The sequence below is a fragment of the Dermacentor silvarum genome, chromosome 4 (assembly GCF_013339745.2).
Source record: "Dermacentor silvarum isolate Dsil-2018 chromosome 4, BIME_Dsil_1.4, whole genome shotgun sequence".
NCBI classification, from domain to species: Eukaryota; Metazoa; Arthropoda; class Arachnida; order Ixodida; family Ixodidae; genus Dermacentor; species Dermacentor silvarum.
The window spans coordinates 67,560,319-67,587,342 of NC_051157.2; the positions used below are offsets into that span (position 1 = coordinate 67,560,319).

Consider the following 27,024-nt stretch of genomic DNA (forward strand, 5'->3'; position numbering starts at 1 on the left):
CTGATGTATGCGCCGCTTTCCACGCCGACCCTCAGTGTGCACACGCTGGTCTCTTCAAGACCTACACCAGACTACGTCATAGGTTTTATTGGCGCGGTATGTACACATTTGTGCAAAAGTACATTCGCTCTTGCACAGAATGTCAACGCCGCAAGCCTGATCCTTGCCGCTCTTCTGGACCAATGCAACCTTTACCGTGCCCTTCGCGAGCCTTTGACCGCGTTGGAATAGACCTATACGGGCCTCTGCCATACACAGCTGCTGGCAATCGCTGGGTCATTGTAGCCATAGACCACCTCACGAGGTATGCAGAAACGGCCGCTCTACCAGCCGCGACAGCTCGTGACGTTGCCTCCTTCCTGCTTCAACGCTTCGTTCTCCGTCACGGCGCCCCCCGCGAACTCCTGAGCGACCGAGGTCGCGTCTTTCTCGCCGATGTCATTCAAGAACTTCTCACTGAATGCCGCATTATTCATCGCTGTACCACCGCATATCACCCGCAAACAAATGGATTGACAGAGCGGTTTAACCGAACTCTTGGCGACATGCTTTCGATGTATGTCGCCTCCAACCACACAAACTGGGACCTCATCCTTCCCTATGTCACGTACGCCTACAATACGGCACCCCAGGCAACGACGGGCTTTTCTCCCTTCTTTCTTCTATACGGCCGAGAACCGTCATTTCCGATTGACACTATTCTTCCTTACCGTCCCGACTTATCAGAGGGTACACCGGTTTCCGAAGCCGCCCGGTATGCAGAAGAATGTCGGCAACTAGCTCGCTCTCTAACAACGCAAGAACAAGCGCTACAGAAATTTCGTCATGACGACGGGCGCCCCCACAACCAGTTTTCGCCTGACGCTCTCGTTTGGTTGTGGGTGCCTCCTACTTCGACACCAGGTGTCTCCTCCAAGTTTGTATCCCGATACCATGGACCCTACCGGGTTCTACAGCAAACTTCTCCGGTGAACTACGTCATCGAACCTCTGACGCCCCCTACGGACCTGCGTCGCCGAAGCCGCGAAACTGTCCATGTCGATCGGCTCAAGCCGTATCACGAGCCCTTCGTCCTTACGACGCCTTAGGCCTCCTGTGCGGCTCCGTCTTCAGCGAGGGGGGAAGATTTAAGGAAGAAGAAGTACGCCGTGCAGAGCTCCGCAGCCGGATTGCCAGCGCTACTGAAGTGGGGCACGGGCTCGACGCTGTTCCTGGTGCGCCTGGCTAAGCCTACGCAGTTGTGTCTTCCTGTCGGCGTCCTTCGTGTCGTCGACAGCTGTGCCAGACTTCTTTGTCATAGTTCAATTACCCAGCGTACCGGGTTTTCGACGGCGCCGTTTTTGGCGGGAGAATTCCTGATTTATCCAACCTTACGCAAGGTGGCGATACCGTCGTCACATCGGTCACATGACCACGGTGTACATGTCCAAGCTTGTGGCCGCGGCTGCCAGCTCCCGCGTGAAACCGGCCTGTGCATTGTTCCGTAATTGTGCTTGGTTTGGGCTGTCGTGTGTTTCTGCCTGTTTTTCGGTTGTGCTGTCCTTTGTCATCGTGATGAGTGAAAGAAAACGATGACGACGAAGTGCGCGCCGGTTCTTTCGCGATTTGACCACGCATGTGAGTGATCTCGCCAAATCAGCGATGGCCCAGTGGTATTGGGCCACGTATGGCGAGCACGTGGCGAAATGCTTCGTGGCGAGACACGTGGCTAGTCAACGGTAGACGGAAGACAGCAGGCCGATGTGTCGGACGCCGACAATCAAGGTTCCAGGGAACGCGGCCGTCCATGCAGCTGCCGCCCGACCGTTGCCCTTCGCCAAGGCGTTGGCCAGCGCGAGTACTGCAGCTCGGAGCGTGGCTTGGCCTGCTGTGCTAACACTTGCCACGAGCATTGCTGATCGCGGGCAAGGAATTTCCTTGGCCAGTTGTTCGGCCTAGCTAATGGCCGCATATGCACCGAGCACTGCGGTTCGCGCGCAAGCTGTCCGCTGGGCAGGCTGGCCATTCCTGCAACGTGCACTGCATGCGGCTCGGATGCAGGCTGACCGATGAGCGCCAGTGATCGGTCGTCTCCGGTTCCGTCCGGTTCGGTCGCTTCGCATCGTCTCCACCATCGAGGCGTGTCCGACGTCGTCACGTCATCGCCCCTTACTTCGGCAAGCCCTCGTCTCATGTACACCGTACCGTGAGCTCTCTTGACTGTTTATTTCTCGGCCTCCTATCAATCCTAGCTGTTCTAGCCTTGTATGTATGTCGTGCCGTGTGGCGTAAGGTTCTGTGTGGTTGTAGTTTGATTTTATAGTTTTCGTAAATGTAGTTTGGTTTTAGTTTTAATAAAGGTAGCTTGGATTTTCCCATCACGAGTTAGACTGCTTTTCTTGCGTCCTTTTCCTCATCGCGCGGCACGACAAACAAGTGTGACGAATGTCCTCGTGATTTTCTTTACACTTATGCAAGTATTGCAGTTTTGTGCTGTCTTATTCGACACTGCGTGTGCAGTGATTTGTTTTTATGGTTTTAATTTGTTGAGCAGCTTAGTTTTTCATTAAAGAGCGCCGAGTGGAGGGAACTAATTTGATCTTCAATCTGATTCTCATTTCGCTATGTCAGGAGCCTTTTCAGTGATGTTGTATTTAAGTCGTTAAGCTCAGTATGAGGATGAAGGTCCGAAGAAATGTTGCTTTTGTGTGCCTGGCATCGGGATCCGCCGTCAGGAGTGAAACTATCAAGTTTGGCAGGATGCGAAGAAAGGCGGGAATTGCGGTCTCTGCGCACTTTGCCTATATCCTCTAGACAGCTGTGATCGCGGTATTTCAGTTTCCCGTTTCGCAAGAATGTTGCAGACAAGAGAACTGACATACAGGCTCTTTGTTAATGATTCATTACGGGTACGGTAGCGCAAAAAATGAGGTCAATTGCCTGTCCTATTCCCGTGCCTTGTGCTACAGCGCACCCATAAAATATTGCGTACCACACCGTGGTGTTATCACTTGCGATTCAGGTTCTCTCGATTGTGTTTTGGCCCGTTTTATCTTACGTTATTGGTATTTCATGGTCTTTAGAGGAACTTCGTTTCCAATGTGACACAGGCAAATTCGATTTTCTTTGGCACCTCGACATGGTTGCGATATATTGCGCTGCTTATTGGAGCTTTTTTTTCTTCTTATAGTTTTTCTATTTCGCGAATATATACCGCATATACGCTGCATAACTCGCTAGTGGATACTGCAGATGTGAATCGTGAATCCCCTTGTCGTAAAATATCATGTTACTCCATCTATAGTCACGATTATTTGCAGTTTGTGACTGGTGTCGAACTTTAGGCTGCGCGGCCTTCGCGATATTTAGTCGGCCGTCTGCCGAGTTCGTGCGTGTGCCAGTGTACGCACGGTGCTTGAGAAGTGCTCGCGCGGTTCTTTCAATCTGTGCGCTCTTCGTACACTTCGCGCAACAGGGCATGCCGCGGTTCTTGGTCCTTGTGCAACAAACTTTCCTATCGTACATCAGACAGAGCAGAGAAGCCTCTATTTATGCATGTCAGGGCACTAAGTAAGTTGAAGGGTAAAAGTACATAGCATTTGCTGCTTAGAGTCCATGTGATGGGTTATTTACACAGCCATTTTAACCATGGCAGTTCGGAATGGATTCGTGCATGATTATTTGCATAAATTGGTCGCTGCGGGGAGGTCTAAGTACAAAATACAGTTACAGGGCAACAGTGTACCAATAACCGCAGAAGTATCGGACGAATGCATTGTGACTGAATGTGGTGTCTTGAATGGTAGTGAGCAGGTGACAGGTGAATTAAAACGTGGTAATGCTCTAAGCGCGTAGCGGCTTTAATTATTCTTGCTCCCTTGCAATGTGCCAACAGATCGTTCTCATTCAGTCCACTGGCATCAGCACAGCGGCCTATGGTGAAAGTGCGGGAGAACACATGAACATACATTGGGACATCTTCCCTCATCTGCTTTAAAGGGCGTTCTCCAAATCGCTGAAGAAATGCAAGCAATCGCACTGCTAGCACAGGAAGGGCGAGTGAACGCAATTTAATATGGTATTACATAAGCTGTCGCTAATTTCACTTGAAATGCTTGGTAAAGTTAATGTAAAATCTACATATGTGATTTCATTGAGCAGTCTCTTCAAAACAGTTCCTGCAATAATTTTTATAGTTCCCCTCATTATGTTTGTTTTTATGATCCGGACACAGTGTTGTAGTTGCATGTTTATGTACCTATCACTTTCATAACTCAGAAAAAATTTAGTGTCTTTGACATTGTAGCTTACTTGTGCTGTTATGTTTCATTACAGGCTGCAAAAATTTGAAATATTGTGTAGGCCTCCCCACTTATCTCTCAAGCACACCTAGAGGGAAGTCTTCAGTTCTATACCTCAGTGCTACCTCTGGTGCTACCAAGTGAAGAGCAAATGCATATGCAGGGTGTCCCAGCTAACTTTAGCCAGAATTTTAAAATATGTCGACGCATTCTAACGCGACCAAACCCATGTTGCTTACCACTGTATGGCGTAAGTCAATATTTTTTTTATTCTGCTTAATTGCATAATTAGTTAAGAATAATGAACGAACCTCTGAAGCAACGAAGTTAGGAAAGAAGAGTGGTTTGCAAAACGTCCAATTAAACAGTTTCTAACTTTCCCATAAGTCTTAGTATTTTCCCGCTTATATGCAGATACCCTCAAAATACAAAAAAAAAATACCATGTGACAATCCCCTTTTGTGCGCCGTGATTGCAGTGCCCCCAAACGCTCCGCGTACAAACGAACATAGCATTTAGCAGTGTGTGCTGCCGTTTAAAAGGCGACAGGGCATCGACGCAGGCGTTGGCTGCTAGATTTACGCCAGCAACCGTTATCGCTTGCGCTGGGATAACGCTTGCCCTGTCGCGTTTTAAGCCGCAGTACACCCTGCTAAATGTTTGTTCGTTCGGAATGTCTGGCAGCACTGCAATCACGGCGCGCAAGTGAGCATGTCACGTGGTATTTTTTTAGTTTCGCAGGCATCTGTAGTAAGAGGGAAAAAACGAATACTTAATAGATAGAAAGTAAGAAACTGTTTAAACGGACGGTTTGTAGACCGCTCTACAACTAAATAATATAAGTTTTCTTTGCTTTGTTGGTTATTTAATATCAGCCAATTATGCAATTGAGCCGAATACAAAAGATAGTGTGATTTCCTCCCCAAAATAGTCCGAAACATGCATTTGGTCACGTCGTCTTAGTGTGCAGCGGCATATTTTTAAATCTGGCTAAAGTTAGCTGGGACACCCTGTATATGCCAGCGATAGTATGTGGGCAAGCCTTTCTGCTGAAGCCACTGCATTTGCATTCAAAACAATTCAACTACCAGCGTACTGCAGTATACGTGTCCACTTCGACAAAATGGGGCACTAGTGCAAATATCTGGGCGTACTTGTCCAGGCCAACAAGTGTGTCTACACTAAAAACATTTCAAGTACCAGCATGTACGACAGTTCCATTGCAAGAGGCACAAGTGGTGCGCTCCCAAGCTGTTCATTAATAGAATTCTGCCTGGACTGTGTGCCAAATAGTTTTGGATGTGAAAGTTGGGATTCTATCAGCCATCGTAATCTGCCTCGGCCGCCTTTTATATATTGCGTGCTCCGGCGCGTGTTTCTCGTGCCTCGTGCTGCGAACTTATGAAAAAAAAAAGGCAGGAAAATAAAAGCTGCTTCTGCTCCGGCCATCGGTCCGAACGGCTCTCAGATCTTCCGCTCGCTGACACACATTGTTGTAGTCGACCTAACCTCGGTCGCTATAACGTGGTGACCCGGACGTGATCGTACGGCGAGCACCCTATCATGGACGATGCCACCAAAGAGAGACCAACGACCAGCGCAGAGGGCCTCGCCACGTTGAAGATTCACCTGCCGTCCTTTTGGCCACAAGATCCTGCAACCTGATTTACTCAGGTGGAGGACATATTCGACCTTCGGCACATTACCTCGCAGCGCGCGTGGTTTCTCCGTGCTGTCTCGGTACTCTCTACAGACAGAGGTGGCTGAGGAGTTTCGAGAAGTTGTGAACTCGCCCAATGACACCACACCATATTACCACTTCAAATCGACGATGCAAGCTCGCAAGTCCGTGTTTGCGCACAGGCGGCTTCAGCAGCTTCTCAACGAACAGGAGCTCGTCGACCGTCGGAACTTCTACGTCGTATGCGGCGGCTTCTTAGTTACTGTAGGCTGGACGCAAACAGCCCGGTGCGGCGTGAACTGTTCCTTCAGCGCCTTCCGCAGAATTGGGTGGTCGCCTTGGCTGCCACACAAGAAGATATGTCTCTCGGGAATCATGCCGAGCTGGCCCACCGCATCGCTGACAATTCAGCAAGAGTGGCTGCAGCAACAACGACCGTTCCGCTGTAGCACCTCGAATATCGTCAGTCTCGCCTTGAGTGAAAGACCTGAGAACGGTTCGGACCGATGGCAGAAGCAGAAGAGGCTCTCTTGTTCTTCCTTTTTTTTTAACCTCGCAGCACGAGACACGCGCCGGAGTTCACCGCATACAGACTCGACAGGAGAACAGCGCGAAAAGACTAAGGACGAGATGGGGGAACACACATCAGCTCTGGTGTGTGTTCCTGTTTTTGTCCTTCGTCTTTTCGCGCTGTTCCTCTGTCGAGTATGTACCGACTAGCCCAAGTCTCTAGTTTCACTTAACTTGGGCCAAACTTCAAAAATGTGGAAAGGCTACGTAGCTGGACAGAACCAAGGTAATGTTTGCCGTCGCTTAGAGATACTCAGATTGTATATATTTTCGATTCCGCCTAATTATATAAGTGGTCTTCATTAGTTATTCAATTTCTCATTTATAGTGAAGTGTCAATGAGATAAGTGTCAAAGTACAGGCAAACTGGCTCGAGCGGCCAGTCGCGCGGCAGTTCGGAGTGTGTTCGAGGGCTTCTATTACATCGGTAAAAACGCTTTCAAGTAGCACGTATTAAGCAACAGAAAGCTGTATCGGGTGGTTTTCATGTTGCTTTACAATTTTCTCATTGACACTTATCTAATTATAATTATCGAGAAGTTGAAGAATTAATGAAGACTAATTATCTAATTAGGTGTAATTAAAAAAATATTCTGAGTATCTCCAAGCGGCGACAAACATTGCCTTGGTTCTGTCCAGCTACGTGGCATTTGCATATTTAAAGTTTGGGCCAAGTTACGTGAAACACCCTGTATAAAAAGCAGCTGAGGAAGATGACGATAGCTGCTAGAGGGCGAACTGGTAAAGCGTTTGCTCGGGGTTACATGTGCAAAAGCTTCTTGTCATTCAGAGTGCTTTTTTTACTTTAGGAAACAGGAGATGTGTGGAAAGTGTAACATGGCAGTGTACAAACGTATTCACTGGTTTGCAGATGATTCATTGCGACCTTATGCTTGTTTTTTTTTTTTTTCATAATACATATGTGCCTCTTGTACAATGCTTTTCATATAAACCAAGAATTTCTTCCTTGGTTACTTGAATGAAGCTTCCAGTGCAATAGTTTTAATTTCCAGGTTTATATAAGTTTGTAATATGAGGCTTATACATCCATGTCTCGTGTACTAGAATTCTAAGATTATTTTATTTATGTAGCATTACTCAGTCTCATCGCACACTGCAATACAATGGTGCACACTTGTGACACTGATTTCCGCGTTTAAGCATTCTATACTATTTTTACTTGATTGTTGCTTTTTGGTTTTATGGTTCTTTTAATTTACAGCATTAGATTTATTTTACCATGTTCCCAGTATTTGTTTTTGATACTATATATGCGGCGTTATTCCTTTTTGTGTTCATTTCAAGCTTCTAGATTATTGGTAAGATTGCTTGTAGGCAGCTACCATGCGATTAAATCTCACATTTCTGAGTCTGCTTCTTGCAGTTGCTGTGATATAAATCTCTAAATAACTCTAGTCAGTTCATCTGACTGCATGGGCTGTTTATTTACTCAATAAGAAACCTTACAAATTTTGTTTGAATATTGTAGTCATTGTTTATCAGTTTCTAGTTCATTAAGAATTGTATCTGCGAACTTTAGTCATTGTTCGGGTACTTTTATTTCAATTTACTTTGTATTTCTTATACATTTTGCGGAAATCTTGCACTTTTTCAATAAACTTTTGCTTTGTCGTACGGTCCTCATTCCATGCGCACTTGGCGCAAGAGCCCTGGCCTGGACGCTCGTCCAGACGCGCCCATTTTTTCTCAGCGGGATTTCATTTCTATTTAGTTGTAAACATCGTTGCTGCATACCAAAGGCAGTATTCTAGATTCACTTTCGTGGACATGATCATTTTCAAGTGACTTGGTAGAGGATGCGTCGGCGTCGATAGGCAACAGTGCTCGGCACTGCACCAGGAGCTCTTTTGCACTCGACACCGATGCTTCGACTCATCTGGAACCCCCGAAAATTAGATTCAGATTATCGTAAACCTTTGAAGACCTTTTGTAGAGCAGCTTTTTGATAACGACTTAAAAACGCTTAGAAATTGGATATGAATACCTTTCGCAAAGGGCTTGTTTGTTTCTTTCCCAATCCTATTTCTAGACGAGCCTTTCGAATACGTCTTTAAGACATGTCATAGATCGTCTCAGAAAAGCAATTAAGCCGGAAATTAGCCGATGTATACGACGTTTTACCGACGAAGTTGTCTCACTGATGTTTTCTTTAAACCGTTTTTATCGTCTCGGTTAGACGCTACGAAAACGTTATGCATCTCTTTTATGCTACCTGGGATACATATATATATATATATATATATATATATATATATATATATATACCAGTTGGTTATGACGGCAGGCAACGTTAAACATAAGGTAAGCGCTTAAACTTAAGCTTAATAAAGCTAGATGTGCCATTTGATTGTAGATCACCCACGGGAAGGATATCGCGGTCCAGTAGCTTTCAACTAATTCACGGCACACAACAGTCAACCATTTCTGATTCTTCGATACGTTTGACGATACGATTCTCACGTGACCGCAGGAAGAAATAGTTTACACTCCTTCGAAACTTTAAGATGAATCACTTGCCTCAGGTACAACAGCGATAATAAGTTACCCCGGCCGCAATATGAAGAAATATGCATCTTCTCCGAAGCAACAAACTGCTGTACAAGGCTCCATCCATTTGCATGCCGGAAGTTCCAGACGAGCTCGGCATGTGAGAGCTCCATTAGGTGGGGTTTACTTAGTACCAAACCAATTTCTGGCCAATTCCCTGTATTAGGTCCGCGACACTTCCGGTGAAAACGCAAACAAAATAACCTCATTGCTCCTCAGCAAGCTTCTCACTTATGGCACAGTTAGAGGCTCTGATACGCTGCACGATAGAATCCAAATATAATTGTGCCTACGTCTACCAGCACCAATAGCATGTACGTTGGGCTCGCTCATGCAAACCAGTCATGAAATAATGGTTTGAGGACCAGCTTGGAAGCGCGATATCGCTGGTTTGAATTGAATTCTGGAGTTTTACGTGCCAAAGCAACGATTAGGTTATGAGGTACGTCCTAGAGGGGAGCTCCGGTTTAATTTTGACCACCAGAGGATATTTAAAGGGCCCCCCAAATGCACGGGACACGGACGTTTTTGCATTTCGCCTCTATCGAAATGCAGCCGCCGCGGCCGAAATTTGATCCCGCGACCTCGCGCTTAGCAGCGGAACACCATAGCCACTAAGCTACCACGGCGGGTATTGGTGGTTTGGTGCCAGCTCAGATATATTTTCTTACGTCCTTTGGTGATGGTTATGAAACACAGGGCGACGAGCGAACGAACCAAACGAACGAACGCAAACAAAATTAGCTGTATCGCAACTGTCTTATTTTTTTTCAGTAAAGCGGTCGTGGCATAGTGGTTTGATCACTAGCTCGGAAGCACAATATTGCTGGTTTGATGCCTTCTCAGATATCTATCTATTTTCTTACGTCATTTCATGATGATTATGAAACACACGGAGACGAGCGAACGAACCAACGAACGAACGAAAAAAAAATTGCTCTATCGCAATTGCATTTCTAACTAAATCAGTCGTGGCATAGTGGTTTGATAACAAGCTTGGAAGCGCAATATCACTGGTTTGGTGCCAGCACATACTTATCTGCTTACGTCCTTTCGTGATGGTTATGAAACACAGGGCGACGAGCGAACGAGCCACCGAACGAACGCAATCGTGAAATTTGCTCTATCGAAACTGCTTTTCCCAGTAAAGCGTTCCGTTGTTCCGTGAAAAGTGCAAGATCAATAACTGTTAAGGAAGAACGTCGAGACAAAACCACAACAGCTATAAAATTGGAGGTCGAAGAAATGGTAAAGCTCCAATACAGAAAGTCAACTAAGACGAATGGAAGCAAGAACCAAAATAAACATTTAGTTATTTTTCACATTTTTCGCTGAGAGAAGATTTCTAGCGGAGAAAAAAAAAACGTCAAAATAAAATGTAGAATAATGCATGTGGGTAGTGCTATAAAGGAAGAAGAGAAAATGCACAAAGCAGGCGAATGAAGAAGTTCCCCATAAAATGATTTTCCAAGGCTTCATCCACGAAATCATCACGCAACCCGGAACTATTCCTGAGCTGGCGCAACTATAACGTGCACGGAAGAAAAAGTGCGAAAGCTGCCGGCAGCGAATACTTCTGGTGATCCGAGGACGATCTCTTTTTGGCTTTGCGCTCACGCTCGATCATCAAGAACTGGGTTCTTCCCATGCCATGCTGGAAAGTTCTTCCTGATCTCTGTCATATTCTTGTGCACAGCCCCATTTTCTTTTTTTTTCTTTCGGACTTTATTATGGCAGCTTTCTGGGCATTCACCCGACAAATTGCAATTAAAGTGCGTCCTCCCCTGTCACGCAGGCACAGTGCTTGCTCTTCTCTGAGCTTGGGACGGCCATTTATTCCTGTTTGTTCTTGCAGGGTTCAACTTCCCTTTTTTCTGGTCCGTTAAGGCTTTGTCTCTCGATTAATCACTTTCTAATTTTCTCCCTCTCTATTCTTCTACTTCTTAATACCTTCCAGCTGCAAGTTTCTGTTCCATCTATTTTGAAATGTAAGCAGGCGTTGTGCCCGTGTCGGTCGCAGTTAGCAGTCATACATTTTTGTTTTCCGTCTATATATGTCTTCAAGCCAAATATTATTCACCATTGCTTTCTTCACGAGTCTCAAGCAGCAGAAAAAAAGATCATCGGTGGTTGAGCTTTGCATCTGATATGAAATGAAAGGGGGAAAGGCATGCTGCTCTGCCGACTCCAAAATTAATTCACACTCTGCTGTTAGAGAGGCCACTTGATACACGACGTATAGCCGTGAATGATGCAGCCCAGTACTTTAATAATCCGATACCTTCCAGTGACTCCGAAACAACTCTACATTGTTGGCCTTCCGCCTTAAGCCGTGGACCCTACGAACAACTAGTTCTAGAAACTCGAGAGATCGTACATCAACCCCTCAAGCAAGGACATGGCGTCACGTTTCAGTGGCTTCCACGAAGAGGCGGCATAATGGGCAACGAGCATGCCAATGAAGCTGCTCGATCTGCTTATGAAGAGCGAGTGCGGTGGCGATTGCGCTAGCAAGACTACTATCGAACATGTTCTTTGTGATGCTGTTCGCAACAGCACACATAAACAGTTTGATTGCCAGCGCACTGGCTCGTCTCAATGACCAGCCGCTTTCGGTGCAGGCTATCGTGGAATGCCAGACAACATGGTTGTCACACCGCAAGTCGGTCAAGGTTCCGCTGATGTTCTTACGTTCAAGTGGCCTATAAGAAAGACTTTGACAATAATTGCATGTGTGCCCTAACCCATCAATTTCCTTTTCTCGCACGTTTGCTTTCTTTCACCGCTGTGCTTTCCATATTTCTCGTTCCCAGGGTAGGGTAGCAAACCACAAGCTTGTCTTCTGGTTAGGCTCCCTGATTTTCCCCTCTCATTTCTCTCTCTCCGTATTTGATGTTTACAGAAGCACTATTTCATTTCTCAAAATGCTTCTGCCGTGTGCTAAGAAACTAGAACTGTATGCGCAAGCAGCGTCTTACTTGTTATATTCCGAAGTCGGCAATTTCGTAGACAAAGACGGATATTTGTGTTTAAATACGTCGTGCTGAATAAACAAACCTATTTTCTTCGTCTAAGATACACATATGCCGTAGAGCCTTTCATACACACACTCGTTGACTGTGGAGGAGAAGACCTGATCTTACAGCTCGGCATCAGCCAAGTCGACTATTGTTCTTTTTTCCATTTGCTTAATCACGCAGCAAAGCGGTTCCATGCAAGCGCTAGCTATAATTTCTAGTAATCGTGTACCTGGTAGATTTGTTCACTGAAATATACATATCAACTCTGTCTTCATGAGGACAATATTTAGTTTGTGTGCTTACTTTTCCGAACGCTAATGACAGCGCGCATTGTGTGCTGACCAGTCTGGGACACGGAATGTGAAATGTGGGAGACAGCTAACAGTGTGAACGCGAACAAACTGCATAGTCAAGTTGAAGATATTGGTTAACTCAAGCGAATGGGCACAGTTGATGATCTATGCCAAGCTCAAATACCGGATCTCACTGAATAAAAAACTGTGATTTTGAGATTATTGTTGGTGCAAAGAGTGCCACCCAACCAGCGACAAATAAAAAAATTAACTGATGAGCTCTCACTTCCTAATTAATTTACGGCAAATATTTAAATCTACCAATTGTAGCCGTTGAGTTCGCAAGGCGTATCCACTTCGAAAGAATTCTCAGGACTGCATCAGTTTCGAGATATTATTGACAAAGTATTCAACGAAATGCAGTGGCGTTCCACTTACTTTTTATTAAGAAAACGCTGTTTCATGCAGTGAAGCATAAAAGTAACTGGAACGTAAATGCATTTGGTCGGACACTTTGAAAATTATTATCTCATACCTGGTGCAGTCCTAGAGAAAGCATTCCGAGTGGATACGCCTTGCGAACTAACCGGCTACTATGAAGTATGCGCCGTAAAATAATTAATTAAAAAGTTAACTTGGCTATTGTGTTCATTGTTTAATTAAGTACTTTGATTTCTCATTGAAGTAATGGCCGCCTCATCAAGTAATTTAGATCAAAGATTAAAATTGTCCATCCTCCACAGGCAATCCTTAAATGTGGCGGAGTTAAAAATAAGCACCCGGTATATCCATACCTATTTAGGCATATCGCGTTCAGCGATATAGTGAGCGTTGTTTTGTTTTCGAGACATCATTATTTACATTGTCTAGCACTGGGCCAAAGCGGCCAAGCTTGGATGATGCCTGCCACTGGCAGCCTCCACTCAGCCAACAACAGTGAATTTTGCAGAGGGATGGGCAGAGACGGTGTCATTTACTAAATCGCCAGCAGGAAGTGTGCGCAAGAATTTGCATGGCTGGTTCGGTGACATCGAGAACGCACCTGTGGCACCCTGTGTAGTACCAGAGAAAGCGACTAGCGCACTAAAACTACGCGTCATGCGATCACAGTAAGATGGGAAAAGCATAAGATAAGAGTTGGAGTAAGATACGAGGAACAGATAGGATGCTTAAAGCGTATTGCGGTCTTGTAATCATTAAACGGCAAGTTTTCATTCTTCTTGACATCACAGCCCGCAAGCTCTTCTCTAAACTAGCTCTATTTTGACCACAGCTCATTTTGCACAAAGCCGTACAATGCGTCTTGTGTAGAAGCAGGAATCAACTAAAAAAACAAAAACAAAGATCAGAACAATGACATAGGTAGAGACAGGCTTGGTAACTACTGTATGTTATCATGAAAGGCAAGTAATGATACAAAATACCACAAAAGAAAAAAGGAGAACGATTGCCAGCCCCTCTGGCGCAATCGTTTCTGCAGAAACAATACCCGAAAGCCCTCCTGCAGTCAGCCGAGAAGCACGGCTAGCTCTTAGTGCCACGGACGTAGAGAACGTATACCTGGTGCAGGAAAGTACACATGGCCGAGCGGAAGTCCGAAGAGGCAGATCATTCGTCTCGCCAGGCCGCGCCATTCAGACTGACAATTCCCCTCCGAAGGCCATCGAGAGCAAGTTGGCTTCGGTCCATTGCGTTTCCCTTCGGAAGAGAAATCGCGACTCTCTGGCCGATTTATGGCACCTCATATATCAACGCAAGCTGCTCTCGCTAGGGCTACGACCCGCCGTGGAAGCACAGTGGCTTTGGCGTGGCGACGCTGGGCTGGAGGTTGCGGGTTCGATTGCGGGGTGCTGCGGCCGCATTTCTATGGAGGCGGAGTGCAAAGACGCCCAGGTAACGTGCGTTGGGGGCACGTTAAGGAACCCCAAGTGGTGGAAATTATTCAGGAGTCCCGAAAATCGGTGTACCTCATAATTAAATGCTAGTTTCGGCAAGTTAACAACCTTAGAACTGAACTTTTCTTTGCTAGGCCCTATACGCGGCGAAACGCGGGAAGGGGGAGGGGGGGGCGAGGGTGACCGTGCGTACGAGTTTGTGCCGGAACAAGCGCTGATCCGGTGTGTACTGTTAAGTAAGATATTCTGGAACGTACTCAAAAGGAATATGTTTTGTGACTATACAACGTTTTTTTTTAATTATGGGCAATTACGAGCTGAAAAAATTCTTCCGTCTATTACATGCCCACCAGAAAATTTAATCAGACGTAACTGTTAAATTCAACCTAGCACAACAGTAAAAGGTGAAACGTCTCAGACGCAAAACGTTCCAGACCCCAAAAATGACCATCGCCGATTCTCTTGGAAAAAATTGGGCTACGCGGTAATTGTGCGAATAAGTTTCCCCCAAAGTATTTTTCTCGAAAAATATTTTGGCCTGGTAAGCGCTCTTTCAAGTTTCCGCGAAGGAGAAAATGTTGGTTGGAGGCAATTTTTTTTTTTACGAAGTGTGAAACAAGGTACAGTGACAAATCTAATTTTACAATATTCTACTCGCGTGGTTCTTTTATGTGACGTCATAGGTGAAATCCATGGAAAACACGGGGAAGGTGGGAGATGGAAATTCAAGACGATGCACAAAACGAGAACAAGGGGAAACCAGAAGCCAACGTTTCGACAAGCAGACTTGTCTTTTTCATGGCTTACTGTGACACGTCAACCGACTGACACACGGCACTAGCTCACATTCCTCCCCCGATGTTAAGTAGCAGACAGACATACAGACAGACAATGAACGTTAAGTAGCACACGCTTTTTTTTTTCAATTTTACACCCTCGCCGCTAACACACCCTCGGTCGTTACCTCAGCCACACGCCTCACCCTCTCCCCCTTTTAGAAGAACCGTACCTATATATATTGTGCCGAGGACAGCATATGCCGCCTTGAAAAAAAGAAGTGCACTTGTTGAAACGTTGGCTCCTGCTTGCGCCTTGTCCTCGTTTTGCTCATTGTCATAGGCGAACACATTTAGGAATTTTCTGCGTTTAGTTGGCTCCGTAAAAGAGCAAAACTTTGTGCATATATGTGCTGCCAGCCAATTGATTGGCGCTGTGTCACTGGGTAGCCCATGGTGAATGGGTAGTGCATCCGGCTGCTGTGCTGAAGGAGCAAGGTTCGAAACCAACCGTCCGGCCAACTTGGGTCACGGATATATGCCGCTCTTCAACGAACCTATTTGACGCCGGCTTGGAGCACTGGGTATGGGGCCACTTGTTCTGTGCTGCTCTTTAATAAACTTGTTTGCTACGAACTTGGGTCACTGTGGGTGTGCCACTCTTCAATGACTCTCTTTGACGCCAACTTGGCATCAGAGCAGCAACGCTTTGTCTTAGTCAGAGCCGCAACACTAAGCCAAAACCAAATCGCCAGTGCCGCCTCTTTCGAAGCGAAAGCTTCCTTACGCTACATCGTGCAGCTGTCCGCGACTCAACACTTTTCACCTTGAGAGCTAGAGGTCAAAAAACCACAAGAGAGCATCAAGGCGCGTTTATAGTCGGGTTAGCGTCATGCGGGCGAGCGTCATCAGACGCCGGGCGCGTCGGAGTGCATTGGCCGCGCGTCCGGTTACGTATAGACGCCAGGCGCGTCGGAGCGCATTGGCCACGCGTCCGGTTACGTTGGCGGCGCCAGAACGTCGAACCATCGGTCTAACTATAGCCGCTGTTGTTCTTGCCAACGTGACATAACGTGTGCGCGCGTTCACGCTACGTCGGACCCTTCAGGGCCTTTACGGAGCCCTGAAAGGAGACATTGCCGCCGTTGCCCGAGTAGAGTTGGGCCCGGCTGCGAGTTGCAACCAAATCTTACTACTTTACTGATCACCGCAGTGTCTTCATAGGCGTAAAAAATGATGAATAAACACTGTATTCATTGCAATCATGCTTTTATGTCATTGCGAAACCACACCTCAGCCACATTGAAGCTTTCGCTATCAGCCAGGGTTGACCAAAGCTAAACCACACCATGTTTTTTTATGTTCCGCAGTGTTCTACGGCGTCAACTCAATTACCCTGTCAATAGAAGAGCATCCGTTTCTAAATTGAGCCATAGACTCCGCATATATAGTGCGACCGTCCGAAAAAAACAAGTCGTCAATCCTTTTCGCCGTCTTTTAAGTACAACTCGAAGAACAACCCAAAATCATAAATATGTTAAGAGCCCGGCTGCATACCAGTTTCCGCGTTTGCAGTACGGTGCGTCGCTAGATTGCTTCAATGATAATTGCATTAACGGCGACATTCGTGGTGAGATGGCTTAAGCCTAAATTCTTATGAAGAGTTTCTTCCAACGCAACAACAACCACACGTGATGAACTCAAACATGGATGCAAGTCACGCTGTTTCATCATACGTATTTCGCTATGTAAATACGAGCCAGTTTATCCGATGAAATGTTTTGGCCAGTAAGTATTCTACACGCGCTTGTGTAACAATTCTATTTGTGGTACTTGAGAAATTAAGACACGGAGCAGCACATACCGTTTTGCAGGATGCTCTCGCCGTTGCTGCTGAAATTATCATTAGTACGCGGGAGCCCCGAACGGCAACACGGAGCTAAGATTGAAAGCGTTGACAAGATTAAGGCTCAACAGCTGTCATTCCGGTGCCAAACTGTTGATAAAGCGTTGACGTGCGCAATCCGTGCTATGAAAAAACAACAGCACGCAAGAAAGCCTAAGAGCCCAAACCGAGGCTCACTGTGGCGCAGTATGGCCGTATTGCTGGAATGTTCGCAGCTCTCCAGGCTTCGAGCCGAGCCGCCAAGGCCATGTTCGCAACCAGCGGGGGCGCAAATTAAAGCAATTTCCGCGTGTGTCAGCACGGGAGTTAGGGTCAACTGCCCGGTGGTGCATATTTAATCTCTGTCTCTCTCAGTGGCCACTAAGGCCACTAAGAGTGTCATTACGATCGGTCACGCGGCAGCCGGGCCGTGGATGGAAATGAGTATTCAAATGAGCGGTGCCCTAGGGCGACCAGTGCACCAGAGAATCACGGAGCGCGACGTCCAAAGAGAAGCCATGCGCTTTCGCGGAGAAGGGGGCTGCAGCTGTCGGGTCACCGCGTCAACTACCGAAAGCGGCGGCATCGGCACGCCACTCGCGCAAATTGTGCTGAGCTGGCTACACGGGGTCTGGTCATGTTGTGGCCTATCACCGGAGCTGCGCTATTGAAAGCAGCCCATCTCCTGCATTTATAATTTCTCTTGTTTTTGGGAAGTACGCTGGCATGCCTGAAAAATACCGACCTTCTTTCTCGGTGTTCAACGCCAGTGAGCACTAAATTCCTCTTTATGGCCATTCCATTTCGTTAAACGTTTGTGCTTGCTCATTTTAGACGGGTGCAGCGCGGAATGTAGTGAATGTCGACCACAGTTGAGTATATACTCAGTTTTTTTCTGGTCGTCAGGAACAGAGAGTAAGAGCTGCAAATGCAGCCAAAGCGCTGATAACGTGTCAACAACGTAAAGCAAAACATTTTCGGTTATCTCTGTGAGAAGCGTTTTACCGGAAGTAGCACGACAGCGGTCATAATTAACTCTAATGAACAGTCGCGAGCAAAAGTTTGTGGACCAAACGTGCCACGATTTTTTTTTCTTCGCAGCCTGGGCATGCCGGCTGAAATCAAGAGCGCACGCCTACGTGCACGTGTTTCACCAATACAACGTATTTAGGCATTTCGAGGACGCCAAGCAGCGCTTGAATATATTTAAATATTTTGCTTATGCCATGGTCTCCAAATTTTGCTCGCCACTGTATATCATATACAATGGCTGTAGAGTTCTTGCAGGTCACTTTGCCTTCTTATTGACTTATTCTTTCGGCAATATGAAGTTATGCGATGCATTTAGACAAAAGACGTGAACAAGTCTATTCACTTTGGTCGATTGTTCATATACTTCGAAGTAGGCTGTTTTCAGAAACATTACAGCCATAACTCGACAAAAATAGACAGGTCATTACACCATCTACGGTCTACAGAAACATACGGGTTTCACAAACGTACATCGTTATATTCGGTTTTATGTGAGCAATATCTATATATGGTCTCAATCAATTTTTATGTGGGATTCTTGAGAAGACACCTGCACGGTGTAGTCAGTGCATCTCGTAATCGTCGGACAGAATTTAGTGGACTTCGTTATCACCTGAACTTCCGACGAACTGTATACAGCGGCATATATGCAGTCTTTTATTAACAATATTATTATTAGACTGTCGCGTCCTGCAGCCTGACCTGTTTTCTTTTTCTAAGTGGTGCACAGATAGTAAACTCACCTTCAATGCTGCTGAGACCAAAGTAATGACTTTCACCCAGAAAATAGCAAGCATTTCTTTTTCTTATTCAGTAAATTTTGTACCACTGTGTAAGGTCCGTGAGATCAATCACGTACCTTACACAATGATCAAGGTCCGCGCAAGATCACCAAAGAACATAGACCTCTCCATGTTGCTGCCTGTCATCACCAACACTCAACCGTCCCCAGAATACAGTCTTTATAACGCCCACTTGCATGGCCTTGATATTTTTCACAACCCTCTGCCTTTGTTCTTTCTCGAGCTTTGCGTTGTTCTGTCTTAGTTTCATAGTTTCACATATTGTTCAACTGCCCCTTATCTCCTTTTTCTTATGCATTCATCTTGCGCCTTCTTGTATGTACACTCTTCTTTTCAAGATTGTTACTTTTATTCATTTTTTGTTTTACTGATATTCCCCTGCCGCTCTTTTTTTTTTATGTATGCGTGTGCCAGCACTCAGACCGCATGGTTGTTCCTAGGCACGATAAATAAACGATTGAGTGATTATTATTATTATTATTATTATTATTATTATTATTATTATTATTGGTGTTGTTGTTGTTATTATTTTGAAACTTGGCACTCAATGTCTAATAATCAGCTCAGGCAAATATACACCACAAGGTGCCCTATTTTATTTATTTATTTTATTTTAATCATACTGTCAACCCTCTGTTGAGGGTTCTTACAGGGAGGGTTTTAAATACAGACAAATCATATATACAGGTACATCAAGTAGAAGCGAAATCAGAGAAATACGCGTTCAACGATTTTTCAAATTCACAAACATCACTGGCATTTGCCACAAAGCTTGGTAACGCATTCCAAAGTTCAATCACGGCGGGGAAAAAAGAATAGCGGAACACATCACTGTGAGCAAAGTATGGTCTCAAAACATATTGGTGATTGACACGACTGCTTCGTTTCCCTGGGAGTTGCACGTACTCATCTTTGTTAATTTTCAAATGACCATGTAGTATCCTGAAAAACACTTTGAGCCGATTCCTTTTCCTTCGTGTTTCTAGTGTTTCCAATTCACATGACTGCAACATCTGTGTGACAGAATCTAATCTGCGGTACTTTGCGCATATGAAGCGCGCAGCACGACGTTGAACTTTTTCTAGCCTTGTAGTCAATGCGTTTTGATGAGGGCTCCAGATGACTGAGGCATATTCAAGTAACGGCCTAACAAAAGTTTTGTAAGCTATCAGCTTTACATCTCGCGAAGCTTGATGTAGTTTTTGCCTTAAGAAACCTAGTTTCTGGTTCGCTTTCGAGCACACATTTTCTATGTGCGTATGCCATGTCAGATTATGCGTGACTGTAACACCCAAATATTTAAACTGGTTAGCACGAACTAACAAATTACCATCGATGTAATAGTTAAAAGGTAGGACGTTTACTTTTCTAGTCATATGTGTGTATGTTGATTTAGAGTAGTTTATTTTCATTCCCCATAAATTACACCATTGACTGAAATTTTCTAAACAACGACTAATTCTGAGTTGATCCTGAACATTGGTTACGGTAGAATAAATTAGGCAGTCATCTGCAAAAAGCTTCAGTTTCACCGGTTGTTCAACAACACATGGGATATCGTTGATATATATAAGAAATAACAGTGGACCCAACACCGATCCCTGAGGAACACCTGATAGCACTTGGAGTGGACTCGACAAACTGCCATCTAAACTTACGGTCTGTTTGCGATCATTTAAGTATTCTTTTATCCAAAGCACTAGCCTTTCATCGATACCTATTTCTCTCAGTTTAAAGATCAGCTTATCATGCGGCACTTTATCAAAGGCTTTTGCAAAATCTATACAAATGACGTCAATCTGGTGCTTCTCGTCTAAGGCTGCAGCAAGATCATGAACCACTTCGATTAATTGTGTAATGGTGGATAGTCCAGTACGGAAGCCATGCTGGTATGAGTAAAGTAATCTATTCTCTTCTAGAAATTTTAAGATGTGTTTTGCGATGATGTGCTCCAGAAGTTTACAACTGATACATGTGAGTGAAATGGGACGGTAATTATTTACAAGCGTGCGATCACCGCCTTTGTACACTGGTATAACTACGGCCCTGCGCCAGTCCTTGGGTAATGAATGCGTATGTAATGATTTCTCAAAAATTATCGTTAGGTAGTAGGACATCCACTCGGCATAGCGTTTCAGAAAATCAGCAGAAACCCCGTCGGGTCCACTAGATTTTTTTGCATCTAAATTCAGCAGCAATTCGAATACTCCCTCTTGTTTGATTACAAGATTTTCCATTGGATAATGTATAATATACTGTAAATGCTCGCCTGTATTCGCGTTTGTGTTGTTAGTAAACACAGACTGAAAGAAGTAATTGAAATGCTCAGCAATGTCGGCAGTCTTTGTTAACGTTCCAGTGCCTTTTACGATTTCTTCAATTTTATCTTTCCTACTGCTGAGATATCTCCAGAATTTTTGTGGAGAACTTTTTAGGAACCCTGTCAGTGTTTTTTCAAAGAACTGCTTTTTGGATTGTGTCAGAGTACGTCTTAATTCTGCACGAAGTCTCGCTATTTCGTCCGAACCCTTTTTCTTTTTACGCAGTCGTTTTAGCTTTCTTTTCATGTGAATAATACCGCGGGTAATCCAAGGACGGCGCTGTTTAGACTTCTTTTTTTGAGTTGGCACAAATCGGTCCACACAATGTTTTGCTACATCCTTAAATTCATGCCATAGCTCATCTACAGATTTTTCCTTTGCGTGGTGCTCAAATTGGCCGAACGAAAATTCCAAAAAATCTAAAATTGAATTGTCATCTGCACGTTTGTAGTTTTTTATCGTAATTAGAGTAGAGTATTTCTTATGGGGCACATTGCTAGCGGTCACATTCACTACAATCATTTTGTGATCAGAAATGCCGTCCTCAATTGTCAACAAATGATTTTCTATATTATTGGATAGGAACACTAAGTCCAACAATGACCGCGACCTAGAAGTTATTCTTGTATCCTGTTGAACGATTTGATTCAGATTAAAAGAAAACATTAAATCTAGTAGTTTGTCAGCGCTGGATGCTTCAACGCCGCTGCAAGCTAGGTCCTGCCAGTTAATGTGTGGTAAATTGAAGTCTCCGGCCATAATTAACCGTGTGTTCCTATGTACATTGTCGCACAAGAATGCGCTCAGTTGGTTTAGCATGTCCAGGGAAGTCGCAGGTGGCCGATATATTGCACCGACGAGATAAACAACACCTTGAAAAGAAATCCTGCACCAAACTGTTTCAGGGATGTCACTATCAATTAGGGTCGCATGGACAGAATTTTTTATTATGATACACACTCCTCCGCCACGTGAATCGCGGTCCTTCCTAAACATTTGGTAACCAGGGGGAATAATTACGTCATTTTGTATACCACAGTGCAGCCAGGTTTCTGTTATCAAAACCATATGAGGGCTCTGTGAAAGCAGTAGAAATTCCAGATCAGTTATTTTGTTAACGATGCTGCGTGCGTTTAAAACAAGAAAACATAGCTATGACGTAGGTGACGAGCTGGGCGTCACCATCGAACTTCCTGAATCGTCCAAGTTAGGCGGGCGGCTAGCCGTATCAACTTTTTTCTGTTTTTCTTTACCGGATCTACTTTCTTCGTGTCCACATAGTGTGCGCTTATCTTGTGTGAGGTCCCAAGTGTACATTTTGTCTTTTATTTTAAGTTTATCGTAGATAAGCTTGACTTTCGTGCCTTTTGACCGATCCGATGCTGCACTTTCCCATAGCTTTCTTCGTATTTCCGCTGTTTCTTTAGCATAGTCTTGGCTGACACGAACATTAGTGCCCTTCAGTTTAAAACAGTTCTTTAGTACACTGTCCTTTTCCCTGGAATCAAGGAACTTCATAATAATTGGTCTTGACCTATCCGGATTCGCTTTTCCAATACGGTGAATTCTCTCAACTGTCCTGACGGGGACCCCCAAAGTATTGTCAAAAATACCGTCCAGGACCTGTTCTCTGAGTTTAATTTCTGTTTCATCAGCACTTTCACTGATTCCAAATACTAGGAGGTTGTTACGCCTACTTCTGTTTTCATACTCGATTAACTTCAATGCTTGCTGTTGGACAACAGATTCCAATTTTTCAATTTTGTTGCTCATCTCCTCAAACAAAGTCAGAATACCCTGTAACTTATCAGTTTTAGCATTAACAGCCGCAACTTCCTCTCTTATTTGGTCCATCTTGCGGTCTCCAACCTCCTGCTTATCAATAATAACCTGCAACATTTCATTAACCTTCGGCCCAGGGTTCTGTTCTATGTCACCGGACACAAGCAACAACATGAGCATCGACCAGCAGTCAGACAAAATTGCAGAACACTTTTGAGGGCACGGCATGACCAACAAAAACCTATTATCACTACGATAAGCAGGCAAATTACCACGCTGACTAACCTGCACAAGCAGTAATGGCGATTTAGGCATGCTGTCCGCCAGCAAGCTGCCGTGCCCTCTGAAGAAATCGATGCCGGGATGCGCCTTTTCTAGGTTGTCCAGCGATGACGTCACTCCTGTGGGGTAGGCGTTGACAAGTAGACGGTCCGCAGTGTCATTGCCACGTTGCGGCACATCGAAGAATCCTGGTTGAGTCCCGTTGTTTGCTGTAGATACCACGGCGAAAAACCACGGCAAAACCTGCACAAGCAGTAATGGCGATTTAGGCATGCTGTCCGCCAGCAAGCTGCCGTGCCCTCTGAAGAAATCGATGCCGGGATGCGCCTTTTCTAGGTTGTCCAGCGATGACGTCACTCCTGTGGGGTAGGCGTTGACAAGTAGACGGTCCGCAGTGTCATTGCCACGTTGCGGCACATCGAAGAATCCTGGTTGAGTCCCGTTGTTTGCTGTAGATACCACGGCGAAAAACCACGGCAAAACCTGCACAAGCAGTAATGGCGATTTAGGCATGCTGTCCGCCAGCAAGCTGCCGTGCCCTCTGAAGAAATCGATGCCGGGATGCGCCTTTTCTAGGTTGTCCAGCGATGACGTCACTCCTGTGGGGTAGGCGTTGACAAGTAGACGGTCCGCAGTGTCATTGCCACGTTGCGGCACATCGAAGAATCCTGGTTGAGTCCCGTTGTTTGCTGTAGATACCACGGCGAAAAACCACGGCAAAACCTGCACAAGCAGTAATGGCGATTTAGGCATGCTGTCCGCCAGCAAGCTGCCGTGCCCTCTTAAGAGGGCCCGGCATTTAGTAAGAGGGCACGGCACGGAAGAGCAGGGTTCTCTTCCCATTAAGTAAGAGAACCCTGCTCAGGAACATGGTTAATAGAGAGCTTTAGCAGTGCCAAGTTACCGTACTTACTGCGGTAATACCGTACCGTATACTGCACTCCAGGAAAGAAGTGTACACTGATCTCCTCCGTATATAGAGATTACCACCAATTCATGATCGCCAGTCAATCTCTATGGTTTGCGCAAGAGTTCGTTTATCTAGATTAAATACTCACAGGGGACACTGATTAGGACAATACAACTTACAGAAGAATAGAATTTGGTTGGAATGTATATAGCACGCATTGCCAAAACCTGACTGGAAGCTTACCACTGTCGTTGAAAAGAAAATTGTGCAATAATTGCATTCTCTTGGTGCTAACATATGGGGCAGAAACTTAGAGGTTAACAAAGAAGCTCGAGAACAAGTTAAGGAACGCGCAAAGAGAGATGGAACTAACATTTTAGGCATAACGTTAAGAGACAGCAGGAAGGGGGTGTTGATAGGAGAGCCAACGGGGATAGCAGATATTTTACAGCGTAAGCTGTTATGGGCTCATTCCAATAGCCGTTTCGGTTCGTGATAGTGACTGCCGCCGCCGCCGATTCCGTTGCCGCCTGTGGCCGTAGCCGCTATCGCCGGAAATGCTAAAAAAGGACCTTGTTCCCGCCGGGATCTAACCCGCGCCCGCTGCGTGGGTATCAGATACTCTACCACTGAGCCACGCAAGCGATTGCTATCGCGCAGCGGAAAAATGACCTATAAACGCTCCCTAGGCAAGCGCGCAGGCGCAGACAATAAGATGCGGTGCAGACGAGGCGCGCAATCAAAGCGATCCCGAGCCTCCGCCACTATGGTAACGCCTTCTAGTTAAGGTGCCTGCAAGCGCATCGTGCCTGACATGTAAGTTGCATATAGTAGTTGCATGCTGCATGTAACTGTACCTGGTATTCTGGATACCTCTTCGGTGCACGTTATGGCGTCTCCTCGCAAGGTACGAACCGCTGCTGAAGAAGCGAATCGTAGAGCTACGTGCGCGGCTACAACCAGGCATCATCGGGCTAAGCAGACTGCTGTGCAGAGAGAATTACAAGCCGCAGCTCGCCGACGACGCCGGGCGGACAGTTCAGATCGTTCTCGTCAAAACGAGGCGAAAAGACTTTGCCGCGAAGGCCCTGTAGTGCGTGGTACCGAAATTGGAGCTACTCTAGAGCCACTCCACCAGCTTACGCTGTGACTGTGCTGCGTGTGCCGTGCAGGCCTGTGACTTTTTATTGCGATAGCAATTATATGGACACTTCAACCGAATTTCTGCCGTCGGCGTCACCGTCGTCGTCGCCGTCGTCGTCGCCGTCGCCGTCGCCGTGAGGTTCCGTATAGATAAAATCGTCGCCGCGCGCCGTATGCCCCAGGAAAGCGTGCGGGGACGCGCGCTATCACGGAGAGCGAACGCACTCAATCTCCCACGCGCAAGCAAGGAAGCAGAAAGCCAGCGCCGGAGGGAGCAGGGGGGGGGGGCACTTCACTGCCAACAACCGCGCTCGTCGCTCGTCCGCACAGTCTCTTATCTCTCCCACGCGCAAGCAAGGAAGCGGGAAGCCAGCGCCGGAGGGAGCGGGGGGGGGGGGGGGCGCATTTCTCCTTTGCCAACAACCGCGCTCGTCGCTCGACCGCACCGTCTCTTATCTCCACACGGCTCTGACCTTAATGCACTGTGCATTCGCCGCTCAGTTTCCGTTGAAGCGATAGACCGCACATACCTTCGCCCGCTGCGGCGTATATGCGCTTGCTGCCAGCGTTTTGACAGTCGTCTGCAGTCATTCAGTGTGATCTATTCATGTTTGTTTGGGCGCGCTCACACCACGCTTGTTCATTCAGTTAGTAATAGTCGGGCCACATTTTCCAACGCACGCTACACATGCAATGCTGCCCGGATCGGCAGTGAAGCGCTACAGGTGTGTCCCTTCGCACGCACTGCCCCCGGGAAGCGCTTCTCATCAACACCACCGTTTCACACGCGCCTTCTCGTGGTCATCGAGTCTCTCTTCATGTCGGTCTACTTACGCCGCAGCACACCTGCTTACTTAATCAGCTCATGTTTACTACAATTTATATTGCTACCAAAGCCGCTCACCTTACATCGTATGACATTGCTGTGTTGCTATCGCATTCATTGCTTCGCCCTTAGGGCGAAACTAGCTGTGACATTTTTGTTGATATTAAGAGACGAAAATGGAGCTGGATAAGTCATGTAATGCGTAAGGCAGATAGCCGGTGGACCATGAGAGGTACAGAATGGGTGGCAAAGGAATGGGAGCTCAGTCGATGATGGGAGAAATTTAGGTGAGGTGAAGAAATAAGTAAGATTGCAAGTGCAAGTGGGAGTCAGCTAGCACAAGGCAGTAGTAATTGGATATCGCTAGGCGAAGCCTTCGTCCTGCAGTGGACATAAAGAAATTGTCAGATATTGATGATGATGATGATGATGATTAGACCGTTTGTGATTGAATAAATGGTGAACCCTTGATCATGTTTGTTCCAGCTGTTAACTTTTCGTTTTCTTGTTTTTTATTTATTTTTAATTTTTAGCTCGTTTTATAATGTATAGCCTTTCCCATTGCACAGTAGCCAACTTTACTCAGTCTGGGTAACTTCCGTGCCTTTCCCTCATCACTTCTATATCTCTCGTCTAAACATATCGTAATGATCACAAATGACCCATGCAACTATTGTGATTGTTACGAAGCAGTTGAGCATAGTTTAACTACTTCCCCAAAGCATGCAAAGAACGAATTTACAGCAGGCAGTTAAGATAATCCTAACTGACTGTGCTTGCGGGCTGCTTATAGTTAACTGGACGACAGCGCGTTCACAGAAGATTTTGTCACCACTGACTCCATCATCACTTGCACGTAATGTCACTATAGCCCTGCTGCCATTCTCCATTTCCTTATCCATAGCCTCTTACGGAAAAAAAAGAAGAAGAAAGAAATGACTATGCCGTTTCTCTCTT

The 27,024-nt window shown here is 45.8% G+C and overlaps 1 protein-coding gene across 1 annotated transcript in view; it reads right to left on the minus strand.

Annotated features, from left to right (window-relative positions):
- LOC125944714 (uncharacterized) overlaps positions 1-23,964 on the minus strand; it is a 134,666-nt gene extending 110,702 nt beyond the window's left edge. The window contains exon 1 of the mRNA XM_049665694.1: positions 23,192-23,964. Within this exon, the coding sequence (XP_049521651.1) occupies positions 23,192-23,941 (750 nt within the window). The 5' untranslated portion in view covers positions 23,942-23,964. The remainder of the gene's footprint in view (positions 1-23,191) is intronic.
- Between the last annotated feature and the right edge of the window lie 3,060 nt (positions 23,965-27,024).